This window comes from Megalops cyprinoides, chromosome 3, assembly GCF_013368585.1.
Source record: "Megalops cyprinoides isolate fMegCyp1 chromosome 3, fMegCyp1.pri, whole genome shotgun sequence".
Classification (NCBI taxonomy): domain Eukaryota; kingdom Metazoa; phylum Chordata; class Actinopteri; order Elopiformes; family Megalopidae; genus Megalops; species Megalops cyprinoides.
In genome coordinates, this window is record NC_050585.1 from 48,585,548 (window position 1) to 48,608,677 (window position 23,130).

The 23,130-nt window shown below is 41.3% G+C and overlaps 2 protein-coding genes across 2 annotated transcripts; one reads left to right on the top strand and one right to left on the bottom strand.

Moving 5' to 3' along the window:
* The first annotated feature begins 1,186 nt into the window (after nucleotides 1–1,186).
* LOC118775091 (peroxiredoxin-5, mitochondrial-like) lies at nucleotides 1,187–6,600 on the top strand. Its single transcript, XM_036524806.1, has 6 exons — nucleotides 1,187–1,434; nucleotides 3,363–3,497; nucleotides 4,039–4,170; nucleotides 4,548–4,586; nucleotides 4,957–5,021; nucleotides 5,904–6,600. The coding sequence occupies exons 1-6, from the start codon at nucleotides 1,342–1,344 to the stop codon at nucleotides 6,010–6,012; spliced, it is 573 nt and encodes a 190-aa protein (XP_036380699.1). The 5' UTR covers nucleotides 1,187–1,341; the 3' UTR covers nucleotides 6,013–6,600.
* Nucleotides 6,601–7,464: 864 nt separating this feature from the next.
* LOC118775093 (nuclear RNA export factor 1-like) lies at nucleotides 7,465–21,963 on the bottom strand. The gene is made up of 21 exons (XM_036524810.1): nucleotides 21,791–21,963; nucleotides 20,817–21,030; nucleotides 20,016–20,172; nucleotides 19,442–19,525; nucleotides 18,710–18,814; nucleotides 18,186–18,266; nucleotides 17,552–17,621; nucleotides 17,076–17,164; nucleotides 16,219–16,326; nucleotides 15,743–15,852; nucleotides 12,393–12,429; nucleotides 11,938–12,009; nucleotides 11,786–11,841; nucleotides 11,154–11,261; nucleotides 10,911–10,969; nucleotides 10,524–10,639; nucleotides 10,386–10,428; nucleotides 9,716–9,788; nucleotides 9,283–9,465; nucleotides 8,914–8,974; nucleotides 7,465–8,614 (listed from the first exon to the last, which is right to left on the bottom strand). Exons 1-21 carry the CDS (start codon nucleotides 21,822–21,824, stop codon nucleotides 8,576–8,578), a joined length of 1,899 nt encoding a protein of 632 aa, XP_036380703.1. The 5' UTR covers nucleotides 21,825–21,963; the 3' UTR covers nucleotides 7,465–8,575.
* Nucleotides 21,964–23,130: the final 1,167 nt, after the last annotated feature.

Genomic DNA, 23,130 nt, shown 5'->3' on the forward strand with positions numbered 1-23,130 from the left:
TAGCACCCATGTGGGTGTTGCCCAGCAACCATTTTACATCAGACAGCTAACCACACAATAGCTGCAGAGGAGAGGGAGAGCCAATCAAACTATGAATTTAGGAATCTGGAAATACTCGGATTAGAAAGTGTGTAGAGACACCAAGGAGCCCCAAACTCTTTTGCAGTAAATATCACGGGGTCTGTAATGAGCAGCTACTCACCTCTTCTGTTTGAAAGCAACCACATACCCTCACCGTACAAAAAGTGCATGAAGCAAGCTCATGACTTAAATAAACAAAATAATGTAAATACATGTAAAACATAAACCAGATGAAAAGAGCTTAAAAAGTGTATTAAGAAGTGTGTCATAACAAAGAGACACAGAACACAGCCTGCCAACAAATGGTCACGTTTAAATTTTAAAGATGTTAAAAGACGTACAGTTCAACAAAACAATATGGCACCAGTGTACGGAAGAGAAACTTGGTCTTTGGAAAGAGGAAACTTCAAAATTACTCTTCGAAAATGTTTCCCTCTAGTACGACAGCAGACAACGCTTACATTGCCCACGGAAAATAATAATGTGATAGCAAGCTAGCTAGCTGTTTCATCCGTCCCGCTGATGTCAGTGTATTGTTTTATGATAAAGTGCTGTCACTGCGGTTCAACTAAATTTGCTTAAACAAAGCCCACTTCAAACAGAATCATCTAACGCCGTTCTGCCCGGAAATGCAAACCGTTTAATAGGTTTCCCATGCAATACGGGCTAGGTGAACAGAGTTCCGGTAGAAACTGCTCAGAAACTAAACACTAATCGTGTGCTTATGTCTTCGGGATATTCCATTGCATAACAGACATTATCGGCCATTATATTAAAGTACTAATAGCCTTTGAGACACAATTCAATTCAATCAATTCATTTGGTTAATAAATGTGCAGTTGGGCTGCTAGCATATTTTACCAAGGTACTAGTATTTTAATTTAAAAATGTAGGATATTTCGTACGCATTTAAATGCGTTTTCTCAGAGGTTTATGAAAGCCCCAAGTTCTACTGGAGAGGATGTGTATTTACTGACATTTACTGACAGTACGGTTTGGTTTAAACCAAAAGAGGAGTTTAAATGGGAACGTGTTCACGCTTATATTAGATTTCTTAAAGTGCGTCAGTCTGCGACATTGCGGCTTGGGACGTCAGAGTGGCGCAGCAGGTGTATTCCCGTTCTCCCGGAGGGGGCGGGACAATACATTACAGGAAAGACACTTCATGCAACTTTTGCGGCACACGCCCACCGTCGTGCGCACACTTTTCCCCGGTCTGTGTGCAGTTGACAGCTGCATAATCACGCCTCATTGAAACTCATGATTTCCACATCAGCGATTCTTAGGGGGACACGAGCACTTCACGGCAGTAGACCCCTTCATACGACATTGGCTGCCAATATGCCAATCAAGGTGAGAAATGCAATCTTGCAAAACGTTTATATAATCTAAAAATAGCCGGTGTAGCTGCGTACTTGACCTTGGTTGCAAAATTGAGTTACTCTTGCTCGGTAGCAAGCTATTTCAGACTGTTCTACGTGCTTCTTATAGCCTACCGTGCATCTAAAACGTGCACATTGTCAATTATTTATAACAAAGTACATAGCGAAATAGTCAGGCCTGTCGAGCTAGCTGGATGCAGAAGCTAACTCTATTTGTGTCCAACCAGGCAACTAGCTAGCATCCGTTAGCATCAAAGCCTTTAGCTAGACAGCACATAAATTTGCTGGTGAGAACATATTTAAAACAGTTTGTGCCATTTGCACATGCTTGTCATATGCCACAAATTATTCAACACGCTCTTGCTGTTGGGTGATCTGACACGCACAGCAGCTAGCTCGCTTCCACTTTTTATTGTAGCTAAAGTTAGCCCTAGCAGCTAACAGCATGAATCCACACACTAGCTAGCTGGTCATTCAGCTGTGTAACCACGCCGATGTAAATATGCACTAGAACAAGGCCTAAATCTGTGTAGCAAGAAAATAAAAACGGTGGGAAAAGATTTTCTTATTCCCAATCCCACGGACAGGAATTTGTCACTTTAAAGCTTTAGAGGATGTTCAGTAAAGAACACGAGATCATGTATTCATGGAGGTGAGAGTCTTTTCCTTGGTTGTGTCGAGGTATTCCCTGGCTATGAGAGTTGTTTAACAAAGCTTGCAAAATCCTGAAAAGGAAACCTGAAGGAGCTATTTAATTTATCACTGCCAGTGTTGAAAAAAAAAAAACAATTGTCAGCATTTTTTTTGCCTGTATTTTGCGGGCCGGTGTTGCCTCTATTACATTTTTTCCTGTCTAACGTGCATATTCCTGCTCCTTCATGAGATGACTAATTTAACATTCCATCTTTTTCATACCCTCTCAGTCTCCCCTAATCTATTTTCTATCTCACTGCAACATTCTGTTCTATCCTTCTCTTTTATGACATGTCTTCACCACTGTTCTCTCCCTCTGCATATTCTCTCAGTCCATCTGAGGTGTAGAATCCAGTAATAATAATAATAATAATAATAATGGATTCCTGTTTTGCACAAGAACACTCACCACAAATCTGAAGCAGTGAGGGAGGGAATTATTTAACCAGTTAAACTGGGGGATTATTAGCTGGCCAGATTGAAAGAGCCTGATTAGGAATTTGGCCAGGACGTCAGAGAAACTCTGTCCTTTTGCAATAAGTGCCATGGGATATTTACTGACCACAGTGAGTCAGGACCTCTGCTTTAAACCCCATCTGAAAAGAAGTCTTAGATATAGTATAAAGTGCAGCGTATGCAATAATAGGGCTACAGTGCCTTGCATAAATGCTCCTATATATATATACAGCCTTATAGTTAGGTTACATACATTACATTGTTTTCATTTTGCAGATGCCCTTATCCAGCACGACTTACATAGGTTACAATTTTACATGTTATCCATTTGTACAGTTGGGTATTTACTGAGGCAGTTGCGGATTAAGTACCTTGCCCAAGGGTACAGTAGCAGCGCCCCAGTGGGGAATCAAACCAGAAACTTTTCGTTACAAGCCCTGCTCCTTATCACTACACTGCACCGCTGCCCAGAATGGCAGAATATGTGAAAAATAAATATGCTAAAAATTCTCCTGGATTTAGAGAGGAGATGTATTACAGTATTGCATTACATTTTTTAGCTGATTATTTATCAGACTAACCTGACAGACCAGTACTATCAGGTCAGGGTACTGACCTGACACATGAGATGAGTAGGCCAGGCTATAATCACACACCCTGTCATTTAATAAACTGTTAATAAAAAAAGTGTGAAAGGCAATTTATTTTCCTAATTCCAGTTTTTCTTTGTATTACTATTGTCCCCACCAGGTTGGAGAGCGACTCCCTTCTGTGGAGCTGCAGGAGGGAGACCCGGGGAAGAAGGTGTCCTTGGACCAGCTCTTCGAGGGGAAGAAGGGAGTGCTGTTTGCTGTCCCGGGAGCTTTCACCCCAGGGTGCTCCAAGGTACTCTCCTTCAGGGTCTAATTCAGATTGGACCTGTTGGGAGGATATCATCTTTCTCTGTCTTGACGCAGCTCTTCGAGTGTCCTGCAGCTTCTGGATTGCCGAGTACCACTAAAACACTACCAGCAATGCGCAGTGTACCTGATGCTACAGCTTGGTTATGAATGGGCATAGTCACAGCTGGTGCTACAGTAACGCTATGGATGTTTTATAAAATTAGCCTTTTTTCCAGCCATTCAGATGGTGCATTGATATATATCGCACACACAATAACGGGCACACAGTAAGCTGTTGAGAACAAGAACAACACACTTTAAGATACAAAACACATTTTTATACAATAGTTTAACTATTGTGTTGTAGAGGGTGACAAAAACTTGTGTGACATTGTTCTCTCTTCTTCTTTCTGTCTGTCTGGCTCATCTATTCGCCTTTCACTTCCCTTTCTCATTCACTTGTCCACGGCCCCCCCCCCCCGTCTGGGCTCCTAAACCCCCTCTGCATTTGGACGCGGCCTCGTCCCTCACCCCCTTCCTTCTAGACCCACCTCCCTGGGTTTGTGGAGCAGGCAGAACAGCTGCGGAGCAAGGGGGTGCAGGAGGTGGCCTGCGTCTCCGTCAACGACGCCTTCGTCATGGCTGCCTGGGGGAAGGAACATGGCACCGAAGGCAAGGTGCGCACAGATTATTATTTATTCATTTGGCAGACGCTTTTATCCAAAGCGACTTACATATGCTACAGTTGTTTTACAATGTTATCCATTTATACAGCTGGATATTTACTGAGGCAACTGTGGGTTAAGTACCTTGCCCAAGGGTACAGCAGCAGTGACCCAGTGGGGATTGAACCAACAACCTTTTGGTTACGAGTCCTGCTCCTTAACCACTATGCTACACTGCCGCCCGTTTCAGTGCGGTGTAGTGGTTCGCAAAATAAATTGATTTTGAATTGATGCACTTACTTCTTTTTGGTTTCAGTAATGACTGTCATCTATATATGGAATATATCTAAGCTGAATCCATAACATTCAGGACTTTGTCCTCCTTATAGGTGCGAATGCTGGCTGACCCCACTGGAGCGTTCACTACGGTGAGTCTTCTCCATCGTCATGATTTTCTGTCTCTTGGTTTTTTATAAACTATATCTCTTGTCTGTCCTGCCTTCTTGTAGCCTTTTTTTTCTGCTTGGTCTGTTCTCTCACGGTTTCTTCTAAGTTCATCTTAGATCACAATTTATCATACCACCTTTCAAGCCTTCAGATGGCCATTGGGTCAACAAATGTATGATGGAACGTTTTAGATAGATAGATAGAGTATTTATCCCCAAGGGGGAATTCCAGAAGTACACTTGTTATAATATGTTACATGTATTTATACTTTCACCTTGTTTTTATATATTATGTTGTGTCTGTGTAGTCCCTTGGTTGTTTTGTGGATAACCATACCCTTTTCTCCCTTAGGCTGTGGATTTATTACTGGACAGTGAACAACTAGTGCAAGTCCTAGGCAACAAGAGATCCAAAAGGTGAGGGTATTCCTGCTTTGATTGGTATAACTGGTTACAATGTCATGTTTATTTTCTTTTAAGATATTCAGTAGGCTTTAAGAATTTTAATACTTGCCTCTCTGCTAGTGTCAATGAGATAGTCATGTGTCAGCAACATACCGTATTGGCTGCTAGGATATCAAGCTTCTTGTCTAAACATAGCTGTGTGTGAATACATGCCGTCCATAGTCCTATTATGAATACAGCTGTGTAACCTGCATCATCTGCCGTGACACACTGTAGTCTTTATTTTCATATGATCCTGCGAGACTTGTACAACTTGCCTCACTGCTCATAAGTACAGCTCCTTTGAGGGAAGGTTTTTGCATTATCGCAAGATTTGCATTATTGTTTTTATCCTTCATTCAACCCTATTTTTGGAACTGCTAGATGTATGCTAAAGCTCCTCTCACCATTACAACCTTTGCCCTCCTCAATGCAAGACAAATGCAGTCCTCAAATGTACTCACAGCCAGCTATTTTTTGCACCATGTCACAGAGTGCACTACAGTGGAGTGGGAGCTCATTGGAGGATAGGCAATTCTCTATTTGTGCTATCTGAGCAATTCACAGGTGTCTGATGATTCACAGGGTAGCCAAGGGCAGTAAAAAGAGAAACCCCTCACTGACCTACCCGCCCTATCCCTGGCAGAATGAAGCCAATTTGGGATCCGATTTAGTTTTTGGCAAATTACAAGGCCTGTTTTGAAACCCAGGCAGCTTAGCTTGAGCTCAAAGAGAACCACTTGTGTTCCTAAGAACAATCTTATTGCATAGTTCTGATCTTGGACTGTCATTAATCCGAGTGATGATTTTAAACAGCTACTGTGAAATGGAAGTTTTGATTCTCTTCCTTCTCAGGTATGCCATGCTGGTGGAAGATGGGGTGGTGAAGAAGATAAATGTGGAACCTGATGGGACAGGCCTGACCTGCAGCCTGGCCTCCAACATCCTGTCTGAGCTGGCCTAGAGAAGTTCAGACAAGGTCAACCAGGTTACACCACAAATACCCACACCAAACAAAGTGTTACAGTACTGCTTACAAAGGCAACATAATAGTATAATGGCCAATCCTGGTTCTGTAAAAGTAAGTTCTTTCAAGATAAAAGTTCGTTTATTCATGGCGTGCTCCCTTCTGCTGTCTGTAGTGACAATATGCATTACAGTTTGACAACGTCGTTGTGATAGTCAAAAGTTGTGAAGCATCTAAGAAGCCTCTGAGGTCAGTGTGAGGGAACCTGCTTCTCCTTTTCTCACAAAGGTTGATTTACATCTGCTTAGAGTCCAAGCTTTATGAAACCGTGACACCATAAGCCATGGCAACAGTACTTATTTGCCTCATCACTACTTCTTAGGTCTTCTTAAGACCAGGTTTGGCTATGCCTACCTGAGTATATGCTTGTGTTGTGGAACCCAGTCTTAAGATAACCACATGTTCTGTACTGTAGAATACATATATGCACAAGATTGGCACAGTTGCACTATGACACACTGTACTGCCAATATTTAATACAATGTTTACCTTTACAAAATACAAATAAACTGTTACAGCAATAAATTTTTGTTATGGAATTTCTTCAACCCGTAACTTAATAAACATGCTTTGGTATGCCAACATGCATTTCATTTTTCCAGTACTCATAAAGTGGATGTTGAGATCTCCAAGAAAAACAAGTTAGTATTTCATATGGTGATGTACTCCAGGTGTACTCCATCTCCAGATGCTCAAAAACTAAGACAGGCAGCTCTTAGTCCTTCCTTCCAACCTCCTGATTTCAAAACATACTCCACAAACACTGAGCAGAAAGAGGGAGGAAGGAGGTATGAAAAAGATTCAAACACACATACTTTTTCCACACCTACCAATGCAGACACGTTTCTGTCCTGCAACTATCCAGGAAAAATACTCACTGCAGCTTCCTACACCCCTGCTGTCTGTACCCCAGCGCAGACTTCAGCGGTTTGAAAAACTGTGGTGGATATTTATAGGGCTGTCGCGTTAACCACAATATTGCAATACTGCAGGCCAACTGCAGGGGATGGCAAGCAACCGGCACAACCACTATGCACAAGAAACTATTTCGGTTGAGCAAAAAAAAAAAAAAAAAAAAGTTTCTCGTGCGCACGAGAAACTTCGATAAATTCTTTTTCTCACGGTTCTGTTTTTTTTGCTCATGTCCCTTTAGGTGCTCCGTAGATTTGCACTTAAAAGATTTAGCCTAAACAATTTACTTTATTTACAAGTAGTCCCCCCTTATCCCCAGTGGGGGCCTGAAATCCTGAATAGTACCGAACCCTATATATATTGTGTTTTTTCCTATACATACATACCTATGATAAAGTTTAATTTATAAATTAGGCACAATAAAGAGATTAACAACAATAACTAATAATAAAATAGAACCATTATAACAATATAAAGGGTTACTTGAACACAAGTTACCGAGGTAACACAAGTAACCGGGACAACTACTAAGTGACTAACGGACGGGTAGCGTATACAGCGTGGATACGCTGGACAAAGGGATGTTTCAAAGATACTGTATTTCATCACACTGCTCAGAACAGCGCGCAATTTAAAACTTAAGAATTGTTTATTTCTGGAATTTTCCATTTAATATTTTTGGACCGCGGGTAACTGAACCAGCGAATAAGGGGGACAATTTATATCTAGCCTAGGCTATGGGCGAAGCTTAATTCCTTTTTTTTCATAAAGGGGAAAAAGTGTGTAGCCTACCTTGCGTTCTTATTGCGCCTCATTGCCCTTCTGTGTTCGCAATTAACGATAAACAAGTTTTTATTTTGTTTTAAAACTCTGTCATCTTTGTCATTTAAAAAGCAACAATATACCTGCCTAGCAATAAAGCACTAAAATCGATTTATGTAATTTGCAAAAAACAAAGGCGATAATACCGCATATTGCGCTGTTGAGCCACCCTAAATCACCGCAGGGGAAATTCCTTCACCGCGACAGCCCTAGTGGATAAATGCTTTTTGTCTGACCTGATTCTGGTTCACGACACAAGAAATACATCCCAGTCACTGGAGAGCTATATATTCAGTTTCCTAATAGTTGGTGATGACAGTGAGTCAAAAATATTTTAATCACCCTTCAAACTTCTCTGTATTACATCAATGTCTTATCATGGAACGGCTGAGGTCTGTGTCTGTATCTTTAAAAACAGACACAGAATATCCACTACTTGAGTTAAAGTAGGTTGTACAAAATTGAATTAAGCATACAAAATAAATGTTGAATTCAAAATAATTACAGTAGTTTAATTATAATTACAATAGCTGTAGTGTAATAATACTATGTAACATCAATACAATAACAGTAATATTAATAATAACAAGCACTCAAATACAGTAAATCTCTCACTTCCTTATGCATAATCAGTCCTGGACAAATCCATCCGAAAAGAAATTCCATTTAAAAATTAAAACTTAAAAAAAAAAAAATCCATTTGATCAGATAAACATGATTATACTGGCTTAAGCTCACTGATGTACAACATTCTCTCCTTCTGTCCTCACTTTATGAAAGCTGCTTCTGGGATACTTCCTTGAGCCTTGCAAAAGAGAGAGAGAGAGAATAAGTAGAAATTCAGAAGAGCTGTGTGGGCAAAACAGACAGGGTCACAAAGGAATTACATGTGTAGCATATTTATGGAAACATGGCATGCTGTTTCCAGTTACAATCGGAAGCAGTGGCATTGTGCGTTATTCACCTAACCTAATTTAACAGAAAGTATTTTAGCACTGATCACTGATCCACGATCAGTTTTCAATACACTTCCATGTACAATAAAAAAACAAGCTGAACTTGTGAAACTTCTGCCTGATAATGGAGATGGAGGCCCCCTTTTACCTTCAGTTTGGTGAAAATCTCTCCAGCTCTGTTGAAATCCCACTCATTGTCCTGCAGGCACCTACAATACAGACAAAGGTATGAGACCAAAATAAAGGCCAAAGCTGTCTGTTTTTTCCTTATTCAGCCCATATTTACCCACATATATGGCTTGCAATACACCGTAGCTACACAGAATATATCAGATACAGCAATATGTATACACAGTTAGACACAGACACAGGCAGTCTTCACTTGTACTTAACAGACATAGTCACAAATAAAGAAAAACTGATTAATAAACAGGTAAATGGAAGGCTCTGTGCTACTACAGTAGCAGGTGGGCATATGACTACAATACCACAGGGGGCAGGTGTAATGTTCACTCACTTCTGTGACCATTCCAGGTTCATGCCGGACATGAGGGAGAAGGCAGAGAGCATTTCCTGCTGGGGGGCGGAGAGCGTGGGTACGGGGCTGCTGGACGGGGTCGGCGCGGGGGCTGCGAAGGCACTCCGAATTTCCTCCGTGGTCGCATTGCGCACAAACAGCTCATCGTTCACTATGCACAGACTGGAGGGCCAAAGGGGAGGGGGGAAGAGGTCAGAGGTCAAAAATGGACACAATGGACATGGATAAAGAAAAAGGTCCTGAAAGTTTCATAGTTCTATATTACAAACTTCAATAGCAAATAACAACTCCATTTCATTATGCAATTAAAAGGCCTTAGGCTAAACAAAACCAGGTGCTTTCTGATCCAAAGGCCACAGCTGCCAAACTGTGCTGTAGATAGTCATTCATTTTAATGAAAATGAAGACTTACCCAGCATTTCCAGCTGGCACTGCGATGAACACCCGGGAAAATGCCCTGGTGGAGTCTCGAGATTTACCATCAACTGTGAGGGGGGAGAGAGAGAAACAGAAAGATCCCATCACAGTCTACTGAGGATAGCAGAAGCTCCATGCAGTAAAACCAGGCTGAAGTGAAATGAGTAGTGTGCTTTTAACCCATACTTCATGTAGTATTTCAGCCATCCTTGCCAGGAGACTATCTCCACTGTAAGTCACCCTATACTTTACTAACTTAATTGACATTGAGATTACTGTTGTGAAATTGGTTACTGTCTTTTGGCTGACATCAGATGGAATGTTACATTTATTTCTGTTATGCATAAACTGAGAAAGGAAACAAACTTCCATTCGAATTACAAAAATAAACTTTAGGTGTAAAATTAACTCTTAGGCCGCACCAAAAGACACAAAAGTGACAAAGTGACAGAAGTAATTAATTTTCAATAGCATCAGGATTAAATGGTAGAGGTGTGTGGCAGTAGAAAGTGGTGAGAAACGTGCAGGTCAAATTTTTCAACTTTTGCAACCAGCACCTCAAACAGTACCCCAGAAAAACATTGCCTATTCTCAGCACATTAGAGGAAAAACTACATTCTTCTTCAGTGCTTAAGTCTTCAAATGAATAAATACAGCAGACTCACCTTCTCTGAACACCCCACTGACTGTAAATGACAATAATGTGTTCTGGATGTGAGAGGGAGAGAGAAAGAGATGGATAAGTAAGTATTCCAACCAAAGCGAAGGCAAGGAGAAACTAATTTGCAGACAAACCCACTTACGGTGTAGGTATTGACGTCAACATTGAAGGAGGCGATATCATGCTGTGTCTTGGGCAACTCATTTAGGAAGGCCACCACATTCAAGCGCGTGTGCTTCAGCAAACGGAACCGTGTGGCTGTAGGTACAGGGAAAGGAGGACACTTTTAAAAGGTGCACACAAACTACTATATAGTAGGAACTATTACACAGACAGTGGTATGAAACCCAAACATGACCAAAAGACAAAATGCAACCCATGAAAAGATTCTAGTGGGCTGCAATGACACAATTATTGCTAAGGTTGTGTCATTTTAATAGGAGAAACTGAGCGACATGTTTCTGCCCTTCAAGAAGACGTCGTTGATACACAGAAATTGCATCATCAAAATCACTGAAGGCAGACTCACTGGGATCTTTGATTTTCTTTATGTTGCGAGAATCCTTGTGATAATCCCCTAGACTGCACCTGCACACAGAAAGAGCAGAAGCAGGCTGAACACGGGTGAGAGAAACAGAGATGTATAGACAGTTAACTATGATATCATTACTATTATTATTGTTATAAACACAAAAGTTAAGAGGAGTGACAGAGAGAGAGAAAGGGAAAGGGAGAGATGCAGAGGAGACCACTGTGCTTTTCAGAATGGTACCTGGACGGGTTCTGCATGGTGAACGGGATGCAAATGGAGAAGCAGGCCCCGTCGTGGTAGGCGTCCAGCAGGGGTTGCCGGTCAGCCGAGTCATAAATAGAGTAATACCTGTGAGAAAGCGAACAGCCCAGCATTGTCAATACACCCTCACAACAGATGCCATTTCTGCCATGCAGGTGATCTATGACAATGACACAAAAGAACTGAATTTTTTCTCCACCACTATCGTAGTATACTTGGCTTCTGGCAGACTGCACAAGTTAATTTGTGGTAGCGCTTGAATAGTGTTAAGCTTACCCCACTGGTCTAGGGGTGTTGTTAGCCTGGTCTAACACTGCTGCTGGTTTAAATTGAATGGATTCTCTTATGTTCTATTGTGATGGAAGTTGCTCTGGATAAGAGCATCTGCTAAATGCATGTCATGTGGAGAAAAAGAATAAGCAGAACACTATAACAATATTACTAGCCTTTTAATTATTTTTCCCCTATCAATGACCTTATTTTGACTATAAAAGACCTCAGGTTAATACAAACTAAAGGCATGAACCCTACACTACGTTGTTGTTGGACTCTGAACATTGTTAAACAATACTGTCCACTGAGACAATACCCCAGACTGACTGCACACTTACTGTTGGAGAAAGCGTAGGATGAGACTCTTGATGTCATCTGAATTGAAGTAACTTCCCTAAAGGGTTAGGAAAAATACTATTCAACCATGACTGTATTTCCAGTATTACCTACAGCCCACAATTCTTTTAACACTTTTAAAATTTGTTGTTACCTTGCAAGGGGGAAGGGCAGTGGGAATAACCTCTATGTCAAATCCTATTGGCGGTGGGAGATCATTACCATCCTAGAGGGAGAGAGAGGAGGAGAAACATTTGGAGGAAAATTACCCCAGATGACCAGCAAAAACAAGACCAAACACAATACAATGTATCATGACATCAAGTACTAGCCCTGAGCCTTCAGTGATTAAACAGTGGTGAATCTTGCACAAAAGGTGAGTTCACACACACACACACACACACACACACACACACCATGTCCTCAGGTCCTTTAATCTTTAATAGAATTCAGACACAGTGGTTTCTCATTGCAAAACCCAAATCTGTTATAGACCATTCTATATATTTCCTACCCATACTTCTCGAAGAATAGGAGGGACAAAAAGGAGTCTGACAGCAAAGATTGTATAAGCATTTGGTCAGCATAAAAGGTGTTTGTAGGACTTACCAGCTTGAGTAGTCTAGGAAACCGTTCTCTGACAGCGCTGTCCCACATTCACAAAGAGATAGAGAATGTAGACCACAGAACAGTGTTACTACTGCCTTTACACACAGGCTCCATGAGACCAAGAGAAGTCATGCAATCGTCCACTAATTAAACAACTACTTAAAATGGAAAAGCAAGCCAAATTTGAAAAACAGGAGGGTACTTTAAAGCTTCAGCATGAAGGTCAATTCAATGTGAACTATCATGATTCTATTGGTTTAATTTGTGAATAGTAGTTGATGTTAAGTTTTTTTTTCCATTTTGGTGTAAAGAGTTTACAAAACTTACTCTCTCATTGGGCAAGTCAACCTCTGTTATTCTTTTGTATATAGGCTACAAGTTACACAATTTATCCCATCAAGAAGCATTTTTATAATCTCTTATGAAATATTGAAAACGGACACATTTGCTTACTGTTGTTATTTGAACAAAATAACCTAAACTTATTTATAACCTAGATACTGTTTTGTCTTTAGATGCATTTCTGTGAAAGGCTCCAAACAACTGCAAACAAATCACCACCCTCCCGCCACGCCCCCACATTGCACTTACCCTCCTGTGATACTCATCTGCCCCCTAGAGGCTGAAACACAACAACAGCGCAACACACAGACATCCCCATTTCCAGAGGGACAGGAAATGGCTGGAGGAATTTCAGTGCTTGCGATACAATGTGCCTGATAGGAATCAATCAGCTCCAGATCCAGGAAAAGGCAAGTAGCAACTGAGAATCTCACACAACTGAGTAAAGGACAGTGGGTGCAGACATATTCTGGATGTAATTCTGCTGATCTGTAATGGATACTGAAGTATACACGAACAACTTAACGCGGCTGAGGGATGCAACACTATGGTGCTACTGATCCATGACCCGTGACCTAACTATGGAAAGCAGATTCATTGCTGGGAGGTTGCTTATAATGGCAACAAAAGATACCCAGATTCACTGCAGATGACGAAGCAGAAAATGATTTATGAGATGTTTATCTGGAGGTTAGCTCCCTGAAGAATCACACACACCTCATACATGCACACACGTAAGGACAAACAAATGCCATGCCAGAAATTTACTTTCAAAACATATCAGGTGGTGGAAACCGCAAGGGCTCCAATAAAGATAGATCTGTGCATTAACCAAAAAGACACTGCATTTGCATTCAGCAGTTGCAGTTCAGCATTAAAGTCTCCTCGAGGGATGGAAAACATGTTAGTCTAGTAAAAAGTGCTAAAAGATAGTTAGTTTCTTCTAATTAACACAAGATCTGAGGTAGTCTTTTAAATGAACAAATTGTACCATGAAGAAGACAGCATGCACTTTTTAAAAGAGGGAATAAATTCATGGATGAAAATGAGCTGGATGTCAAAACTACTGCAGTGAAGTTGATCCCCTTACCACACTACAGACTACCAAATCAGAATAATGAATTACTGATGGACAGACATTACTAATAAGTAATATCTTAGGCACGGCCTTAGCTACCTAAAACGCAAACATTGTCAACTAAAACTAAAACATCTCTTAATAATATAAATCCATACCTGACATATAATTGACTTCTTTAGACTCCCACTTTGCATTAAAAGCAGGGTTGTTGTAATTGGCTAGTATTTTGTAAATTTGGCCTTATTTGTCTTTTCTTAAATTATCAAAAGGCAAAGGGAGGTTATTTCTGCAAAAACAGAATAGCTCCCATGGGAGAAATATGACTGTGACACTGGGTTGCAGGTTTAGATGCAAAGGACCTCTTATTGGTGATGAAATGTGATTGGTCAAATGATCAATGCCCTCACAAATAAAATCAAGCTGTGCATCCAATCACATTCCCCTCTCAACAGGTGGATGTTCCATAAGAGTTCTTTACTTCAAATCTATATTGTCTCCTCCTTCCAAAGACGTTCCCCATACTCTCCTACTGTTAATAAGGTACAGTAGGTACACCTGCCCAAGATAAGCAGGCAACCTTCTGGTGAAGAGGTGCTGAGGAATTTCCACAGCTTTTGCTTTGTTGAATCTCTGCTTTGCGGTGTGGTTTTTAAGAATATCCCTCTCTCTCCCTCTCCACCCCAGGGCTATTTTTAGATGTCAATGTCATCATGGTCCTCTCCGTCAGCATCGTCATCTTCAGGAAATCCGCTCCGCTCTAAGGTCATGTGCTCTGCAGCCAGTTGCGCGACTGTGCCTGCCTTAGGTTGCCCCAGTCAAATGAAGTTGGGATCTTACCCGTCATTGGCTAACCAGCCTTCCTCACTGGCAAAATATGGGAGCCCAGATTAAATACGGGGTGAGGGGAGAGGCAGTGAACGAAGGCAGAGGCGCCAGCTTTTCTGACATTTTCTGTGATCTCTGAAACACTCCTGACACGCACGTGAAGCAAAGGCTACAACTGATACAATGAAACATAATGGCCGACTCTTGGGTTATTTTCTCGTGAAAATGCAGAAATCATGGAACCTGTCAGTAGACAGCGGTGAGGGCAACTGCACTGCAATAGGTAATGACAAGGAAGTTAGATTAATGCAGGAGCCGCAAGATATAAGACAGTAAGAAATACAAGACGACAACACACACTCACACACAGACACACACACACAGAAAAATGGACTTAAGTGATCACGGTAGATTCCATTCTGGACTGAAACTCAACTCATTCTAACACTATTATAAAAGGATGATCTACAGAATAGGATATGATATCAAACAATGCAGTTGTACTTGAATTGCAGCACACGCCAAAGCCATGACAGTTACAAGTGTGAGTACATGCATGAATTTCCAAGCCAACAGAGTACTTCCCCACGAGTTGTGAAAATGTTAACACTGACAGATCACTGACAGATGTCTCAGTTTGTGAAAAACTGGAGTCATTGCAATCTTGACCACATCTTCCTTCCAACAAACATAATATTTAAATGAATCCCCTCACTGAAAAGTTAATCCACTGCAGAGTCAGTATGACTCAACTGCCTCTGCATCTTGCAACAGGCCAGACAGCAACCTCAATGCCACTAGACCACAGACAATTAAACCCTTTTCAAGGGGGAGTAATACATTTCCTCAATAAACCACGGATCTGATTACAATGCCCTCACATATGCGAACAAAAGGCAAGACCGGCTCCTCTCGTGTGAAACTGAAGACCTGCAGCACCGCAGGTGTGACACTGGACTGTCCTGCCTGACACTACGGCCTGTACCGGCTCAAGGGATGAAGGGATCGAAAGGATGACAAACTGGAGGCTGTTCAAAGTAACAGCAAACTGAAAAAAAAAGACAATGCACCTCTCTCCAACCCCCCCTGAGGCCCAACTGACCTGATGTAGGTGAGCTGGTCCTTGAAATGTTCACACAGGGGATTCTTCTCCAGCCACAGCTCCACCAGCTTAAAACCTTTCACCTTGTCCAGCTCTCGCTCACTCTTTAGCTGCAGGGAGACGGAGAGACAGAAAAAAAAAAATCACACAGTGAGAAACCGAATTTAGGCAGTGATTGCTTTGTAGTGACGTCTCCTTAACACTATGCACAGGGGCAGCAGTGTAGCATAGTGATAAGGTGCAGGATTCGTGACCGAAAGGTTGTCAGTTCGATTCCCTGCTGGGGGACTGCTGTTGTACCCTTGGGCAAAATACTTAACCCAGAATTGCCTCAGTCTATCTAGCGGTATAAATGGGTAACATGTAAAAAAACTGTAACCCATCTAAGTCGCTCTGGATAAGAGTGCCAATAACGCAATGCAATGTAATGTAATGCCTAAAAGAGACCCCTGTCCGAGCAGGTATGGCCCCCTCACCTCGTTCTGGGAAAGGTTGAGCGCCTTCAGGTTTGGCACCTTGTTGACTAGCTCTGCCACATCATCCAGCTTGTACAGCCTGTTATTGCTCAGGTTCAAACTAACCAGCTGTAAAGGGAAAGCAGAGGAGAGGGAAAGGAGAGAAGTGTGGAGGGGTAAGCAAAGGTGAGAGAGTGTAGGGATAGAGGTAAGATAGAGTGGGAAAAGTACAGCACAGGGTAAGAAGACAACATTCAATGTGATATAGACATTCTTCGTGTCAGCATCAGCACCACACAGAAAATTCGGGAATGTTCCCTTTAAGCGTGCAATGTGGAAACAGAACATCAAACAGTACTGAATACAGTGCAGGAAAAGGTTCACAAAGTTCAGTAAGAACTGCTGCTCAGACTTTTCATAGCAATTCAACATCATTAAAGACAAATCCTGCATGTAACAAAGGTGCACAAGGCTTATGTATCTTAAATTGTGTCAAACCAGTTAAAACAGCATGACACTATTGAACTCTCTTCAACATCATGAGGTCCATAGTAACAAGTGAGCAAAACTTCCTCAAGTTCCTTCCAGCTCATATTGTATCCTATCATCCTTGTATCATAGCAACCACAACTGAATTAGAGAAAATGAAAGTATATATTTCCAGAGAACATATTTGCCAGGTCTCTTGTAGTTTAATGCTATTACTATTCTGTGGTTTACACTGCCAAAATATTTAGTGATGAAACAAAATGATGTGTCACACATGACAGCAGTACCTTACCTACGGTCATAACCACCACCAGGCCTATAGGAAAAACAGTAACGGAAACACAACAGTGTGTATGTGCGTCTGTATATAAAAGGGACGTGCACTGTACCTCTGGAATGTTCTCCGCAATGATCTTTATCACAGCCTGCATGCAGCTCTTTCTGCTCAAGATCACCTCAATATTCTGGGACACCAAGTCTGAGACACAAAGATAAAAGAAAGTGAAACTGTACTATATGTTAAATGTGAGCAACATGAATGTGCATAAACAAAAACACACATACAGATAACATACATTTATTTTTGGAAAAATCCTACAGCGGCATGAGAGGGACACACAGAATTTAGACACAAGAGCAGCGTTCACTACATTTGTGTGAAAGAATAAGCATACTTCTGCAGACTGAAAAAGCACATAGATCATCTATAACTCAGACATAATATTACTGACAGGTGCCTTAAGATCACAGACTCATTTTAATGCTATTTGAATATCAGCGTGTATGTTGTAAAATAGTAAATCATTTTGCAATGCATTACCAATACAGCAAACATTACAGGAACAAGAAGGCTGGCAGTGCTTACCAGGGTCTATTCGAATGCTGTTCAAGTCAAGGGATTGCTGCGAGCCATCAAAACGCTTCGCCATACAATGCTGTGGGGAAAGAAAAGTTCAAATACCGACAAACAAATCTGCCAAGGCAGTCAAAACAGCCTCTACCTCTAAGCTTTTCACGCTTAAGGTTTTCATGTGGAGAATGAATAGAAAACAGCACTTACTGACAGCATTAAATTTAGCACCCCCTTAACGAGGTTTCTTTATTCTTTGCTCATCTCAACTCAGCATCAACATTCTTTCCAGTGCTGAGGAGTTTCACATGTTCTTAATTCTGAGTATTAAGAAAATTGTTCTGGCTTACAGTATACTACTTCATTTCCTTACATCTAAAAAGGCATTGTACTGATGTCAGAGTCACAGAAGCAGTAGGTGGTAGACAGCTAGTGTACAAGCAAACTTGGATCTCTACAGAACATCTGACAGCTGTATATTTCCTCCATGGACGATGCCAAATCCTATTATGACTCCACTAAGAGTTGTACTCTCACTTCCTTCCCTCCCTGCCCCTCTCTTCTTCTCCCTCAGGGGCGGTTCCTTTCTTTGTTTAGCGTCTGCACACATCATGGCCCTATCTGCCTTTCGGCATTATTTCCCTCTCACCTTCACATGCTCCAGATCCTCTGCTTTCAGCTCTGTCTGAACGAAAGAGGGAGGTGCAGAAGAGTTCATCAGCACTGCCACCTGGGAAGAAGAAAAAGGATGACAGGTAGTCAGACATTTGTAGTAGCAACTGTAAGCCTGAGTCAAAACTCTATTTAAAAGCATCTTCAGTGGGTCACAGTTTATGTATAAATATGTTTCTTTAGTGTTTCCCTGAATTTCTGTCAAATGATAGGAAGTGACCAATAGGCATGAACATCCTACACATCAGGCTATGTGCTACACATTTTTTTTCTCTGAGCAGCTCACACACTCCTACAATACATATCTATCCTGCTGTCATATCCATTGACAGCAGTAACTCAAGGCATTGTATAAAATGTTTTATGTAGCATATTAATTAATGTCCATAAGGAGCCCTACAGCCCTACTGCCAAATTCCAATTTATCCCGTACTAACTAAAGTTAAATGTACTCTTGACAATCCATTCTTCAGAGAACGAATGGCCCGCAGCCAGTAGCACCTTGTAGCCCTCTGTGTCGGTTATCTTCCGTGAGACTTTGCTCAGGGCATGAGCAGTAGTGGAATCTTCGATGTAGAACTGCACTCTATTGCCTTCTGTGTGATACTGAAGGAAAGGCGGAAAGCAGAGAATTTACATTTGGTTTGTTAGGTGAACATCTGGTGCATGAGGATGAAACTAAGGTCCCAATTCACTTGTTGTCACTTAAGACAGCATGACAATTACATTACATTTACATTACATTTATTAATTTGGCAGAAGGTTTTACCCAAAGCGATTTACAAAGTCGCTTTGGATAAAAGTAGAGTACAACACAAGGAAAAACCAGAAGGAGTCAACAAAATCAGATATCAGAAGCGCTGCATGACCAGGCTTCAATGGTTGGCCAGACAAGGTACAAGCTAGCTGGTAGCAAGAGAGTAGAGGGGGTTTCCACGTGTCCTGGCCGAATCCCCCATCTGACTCTCTCCTGACTCTCTCCATCTGGCACCAGTTTAACTGGCTCTCCTCCTGCTAATGTGTGGCAAAATGGCTGCCAAGCATCACTCAGGTGGGTGCCACCCATTGGTTGCGATTTTCCCAATTTACTAACTCACTAAAAGGTGTCTCAAGGAATACAAAGCTCATCAGCTTTATCATCACTGGTTTCCACTTCGGTGACTTGGGCCTGTGCTGCCAACCCGAAATGAGCAATTTAAATAATGCTGATGTCTCAGGTCTGTGGTGACTTACATGTATGGGAGTGAAGGGCAGAGGGCAGATGTTCTGTAGGGCACCCAGAAGCCACTTCTTGTCATATTTCTTTCCATAGGGGATCTGCAGGAAGCACATAAACAGCATGGATCACATAACTCGAATACGTATGAAACTGAAATCCTAGTGTAACGATGCTGAATCGGTCTCACTTTTGATAAATTCACAGCAACACAAGCATACAATGTGTTACTTCATCAGGTAATGAAAAGTACCATCAGTTTCTGGCCTGTATGAACTTTGATTACCATTATGAAATGCATAACGCTTCATGAAAAACTGCTTACATTGTTAGAGTGTACACTGTAAAATGCAGACATGGACAAAATGGGCAAGGATGTTAGCCAATCACACAAATACATGAAATGTTAACACTGAGTGCAAGGCCAGTGTGCTACTGCTGTGTGTCACATCTGATCCATTCAATAAGCACTGAGTTTAAAAACAGCAGTCATGCACACACGAATTAAAACATTAAGAGCATGCTAAATGCATGTTCAGTATATTGTTACATGTAATGCAGCAAGAGTCTAACAAGGTCCTAATTACTCACAGTCATCCTGAACCAGCTTTTCTGGCTTCCTCCTGCTCCTCCTCCTCCTCCTCTTCCTCCTCCTCTGCCTCCAGCTCTGTGACCTCCACCACCTTCTCCTCCACGTTCCTGGCTGAAACGATCATCAGCCCTGTGATTGCGCCGCCAGTAAGGGTTACTGCCAAAACAAAGAACATCACCATGAGTATAACTGCAGTGGGCCACACACAGTCTTCTTGATATAAGGACACACACACATGCACGCACACACACAAGCACATTGCAGCAGCTTCCTGAAACACAACAGCTATTTTAAACTACGTGCTGGCATTGCTGATTTGAATTTGAGCTACAGCTGTTGTAATTTTGCTGTCAAGTTGCCAGCAAATGTACAATTTCACAGCATTGGCCACAGTATATAAACAGGCAGGCAACAGTATATAAAAATCCTGCCATTTATTTGGCCTGACAACATCTTCAAAACCAATGGCACATACTTATATATCACTTACTGGTGACCAATTATGTTAGCCAATAAAATAATTCCAGTCTGCAAACTATTTGTGCTGTTTACCGGTTCTATTTTCTGTTACATATAGACACATACGATAGGAACCTGAAACTGAATTGACTTTCATCATTTCAAATTTAAACACAAATTTGAACCTCTATACAATTAGCCAATTGTCAATTATGTGCAGTTAATTCTACTCATTACTTGCTATTTCAGCATTCAGTGTTCACAATGAATCTCTTCTGCGAAAGGACCATGCGCTAATTTTGATACATGTCTAGTATCCGCCACAGGAAAAAGACACTCACAATCTACGCTGCGAAGCTCCATCCTGCGAGCTCCCGTCGTTCATCGCGACATCTCCATCGTTGTCTTCGAATCTACTGCGAGGTCCTGGCCCACCCCCTCCACGGCCACCCCGCGGCCGCGGTCTCGACCCCTGTCCACTGTACATGCGACACCTGAAAGGGCCGCGACCCTTACGATTGCGAAACTGGGGACCTCCGACTCGGTCATCGTGTTCTGCCAGCGAAAGAAAAAAAAAGTAATAACAAAAGGAACTAGACAATGAAAGAAGGTGATTTCAGTAAGATAACTTTAAACCTCTTGCATGCCGTGCTTCGCAGTCTTGAAATACTGTACATTTACTGGCATGCATATCTATAGCACCAACTGATACTCATTGTTGATTGTGAAAAATCAGCAAGCATTTCAAAAAGTTTACAACAGATGACTAATCAAACATTCTAAGCAACAACAGAAGGACTGATCAGAGTGTATGTTCTTGATATAAATTAGTTTAACTGATCACGACTCGAGTGACTGACTTCCAATACGCGCCAAATAACCTCACACGTGAGACTGGTAACTGGACAAGGATGTATCGTTAATGTTACTTGATCTGGTGAATGGTGATAATCATGAAATATATACACAAAAGGATTCACTTGGCTTTGCTTATCCTACAGCAAAGCCTTTGCGCCAATGGTATTTTGTTTGTGACTGGGCTACAGCTAGCTCTTCGTCTGGGTTTCTCTCAGCCAGAAATTCTTGCTCGTCCAGTATGAAAACCTGTCGAGACGTTCGTTCAAAGACGAGACGTGTTCATGCTGGTTTACTTCACATGTACTTTAGTGTTACAAGTGTTGCGATACACAATATGCCCTTTCCACTTCTTTCTTGTCTTCTTTTTCTTCCTTGACTTGTTTTTAAACTCCAGTTGGTCAACAACCGTTAGCTATCTCACGACGATTTAAACATTAAAATATCAAGAACCACTCACCGTTGTAGAATTTGGAATCGTCACCGGTCGCCATATTATGGTGCAAATTATTACACAACAAATAACGGTTAAAAGCAGACGCGATCGACAAAGGATGAAGTTAATAGTAATGGTTACGAAATTGCATTAGGATTTTTCCGCAGATTGGCTAGTATTAGAGGGGTGGCCTTGGCGTCTGCGTACACTATAGCTTTGTACTACGCATGTGCGATAAGGGCCAATCTTTTGCCTTCTTGGTCGTTATCGGCAGAATCGCTATGCAGAGTACTTTCGTTTGGTTCCGGCTTCAGTGAAGAATTTCCGGTTGCCTTATTTTTCCTGATAAAGGCAGTTCCGGCTTTCGGGAGATCCCTCGATATCATGTTCAACGTAAATGGGGATGACTACATTGACAGCTCAGTATCTTGTCGCTACTGTTAGAGAATCTTTTCACAACAAAGTATGACGTTACTTCCTAGCAACTGGTGTCATGCTCCTAGCAACCTATACCCCCTGGGCAAAGTGGCCTGCTAATCATACCTGACTGGAAAATCGACCACATCATACACATGTAAATGACAGTTTATTTAACAAATAACATAAACATTATAGATTTTGACAGTGTAACTTCCAACTGTAAGGTCATTAGCTATCTATATAGCTAGCCAAATATACTAGACATCCGACCTAGCCAGCAAAAACTAGTCTATTAATTTATATATTTCATCAGTAAGGAGGTTAAGAATCATTAATTTTGTTCCATTATAAACAAATATTACATTAATATGTGTATAGCAGGTCTATGATTTGTACGACTGTAAAAGCATAAAAAATGAGAGACAAGGGCTCTAGTGTCAAGTGTTTTTTAAAGAAGAAAACAGCAGTCAAAGCACTCACTTAAAATTCATTGCTTAAAACAAGTTTGCGTTTTCCAGAAAACTGGCAGAAATGCTTTACACTGTATTTAATGGCTACATTACTGCAGCCTAAATAAACACTCAAATAACAACCTGTCAGTGTGCACATATGCACATTTGCCACACTCCAAATGAACAAACTTGTAATCAGCAGTATATGTCAGAATTAAGGCCCCTTCCTATAAGTCAAACTGTACTGGTATATAGTGTACTGAGACTGTGCAAATTCAAGAAAACAGATTACAGTTACATTATATTACAGTTACGCTGTACTTGAGAGAATGATTTTCTTCATGCAAATTATCAGTAAATAATAGGCATGGTCAATTCCAGTCCTGGATATACCAAATGGCCAATGATTTTTCTTTATAAGAATCATCATATTTAATTCATTTCTGAGGCAATTAGTTGGGGATGTATTTGAATTACCCCTGTCAAGTTTCA

Coding starts and splice junctions, on each gene's coding strand:
- LOC118775093 (XM_036524810.1), bottom strand. CDS start 21,824: ATGGCGACCGGTGACGATTCCAAATTCTACAACG. Junction 12,430..15,742: donor GACCAGCTCACCTACATCAG/GTCAGTTGGGCC, acceptor AATGTGGGACAG/CGCTGTCAGAGAACGGTTTC. Junction 9,466..9,715: donor GTGCCAGCTGGAAATGCTGG/GTAAGTCTTCAT, acceptor TTGGCCCTCCAG/TCTGTGCATAGTGAACGATG.
- LOC118775091 (XM_036524806.1), top strand. CDS start 1,342: ATGATTTCCACATCAGCGATTCTTAGGGGGACACGAGCACTTCACGGC. Junction 1,435..3,362: donor CTGCCAATATGCCAATCAAG/GTGAGAAATGCA, acceptor TGTCCCCACCAG/GTTGGAGAGCGACTCCCTTC. Junction 3,498..4,038: donor TCACCCCAGGGTGCTCCAAG/GTACTCTCCTTC, acceptor CCTTCCTTCTAG/ACCCACCTCCCTGGGTTTGT.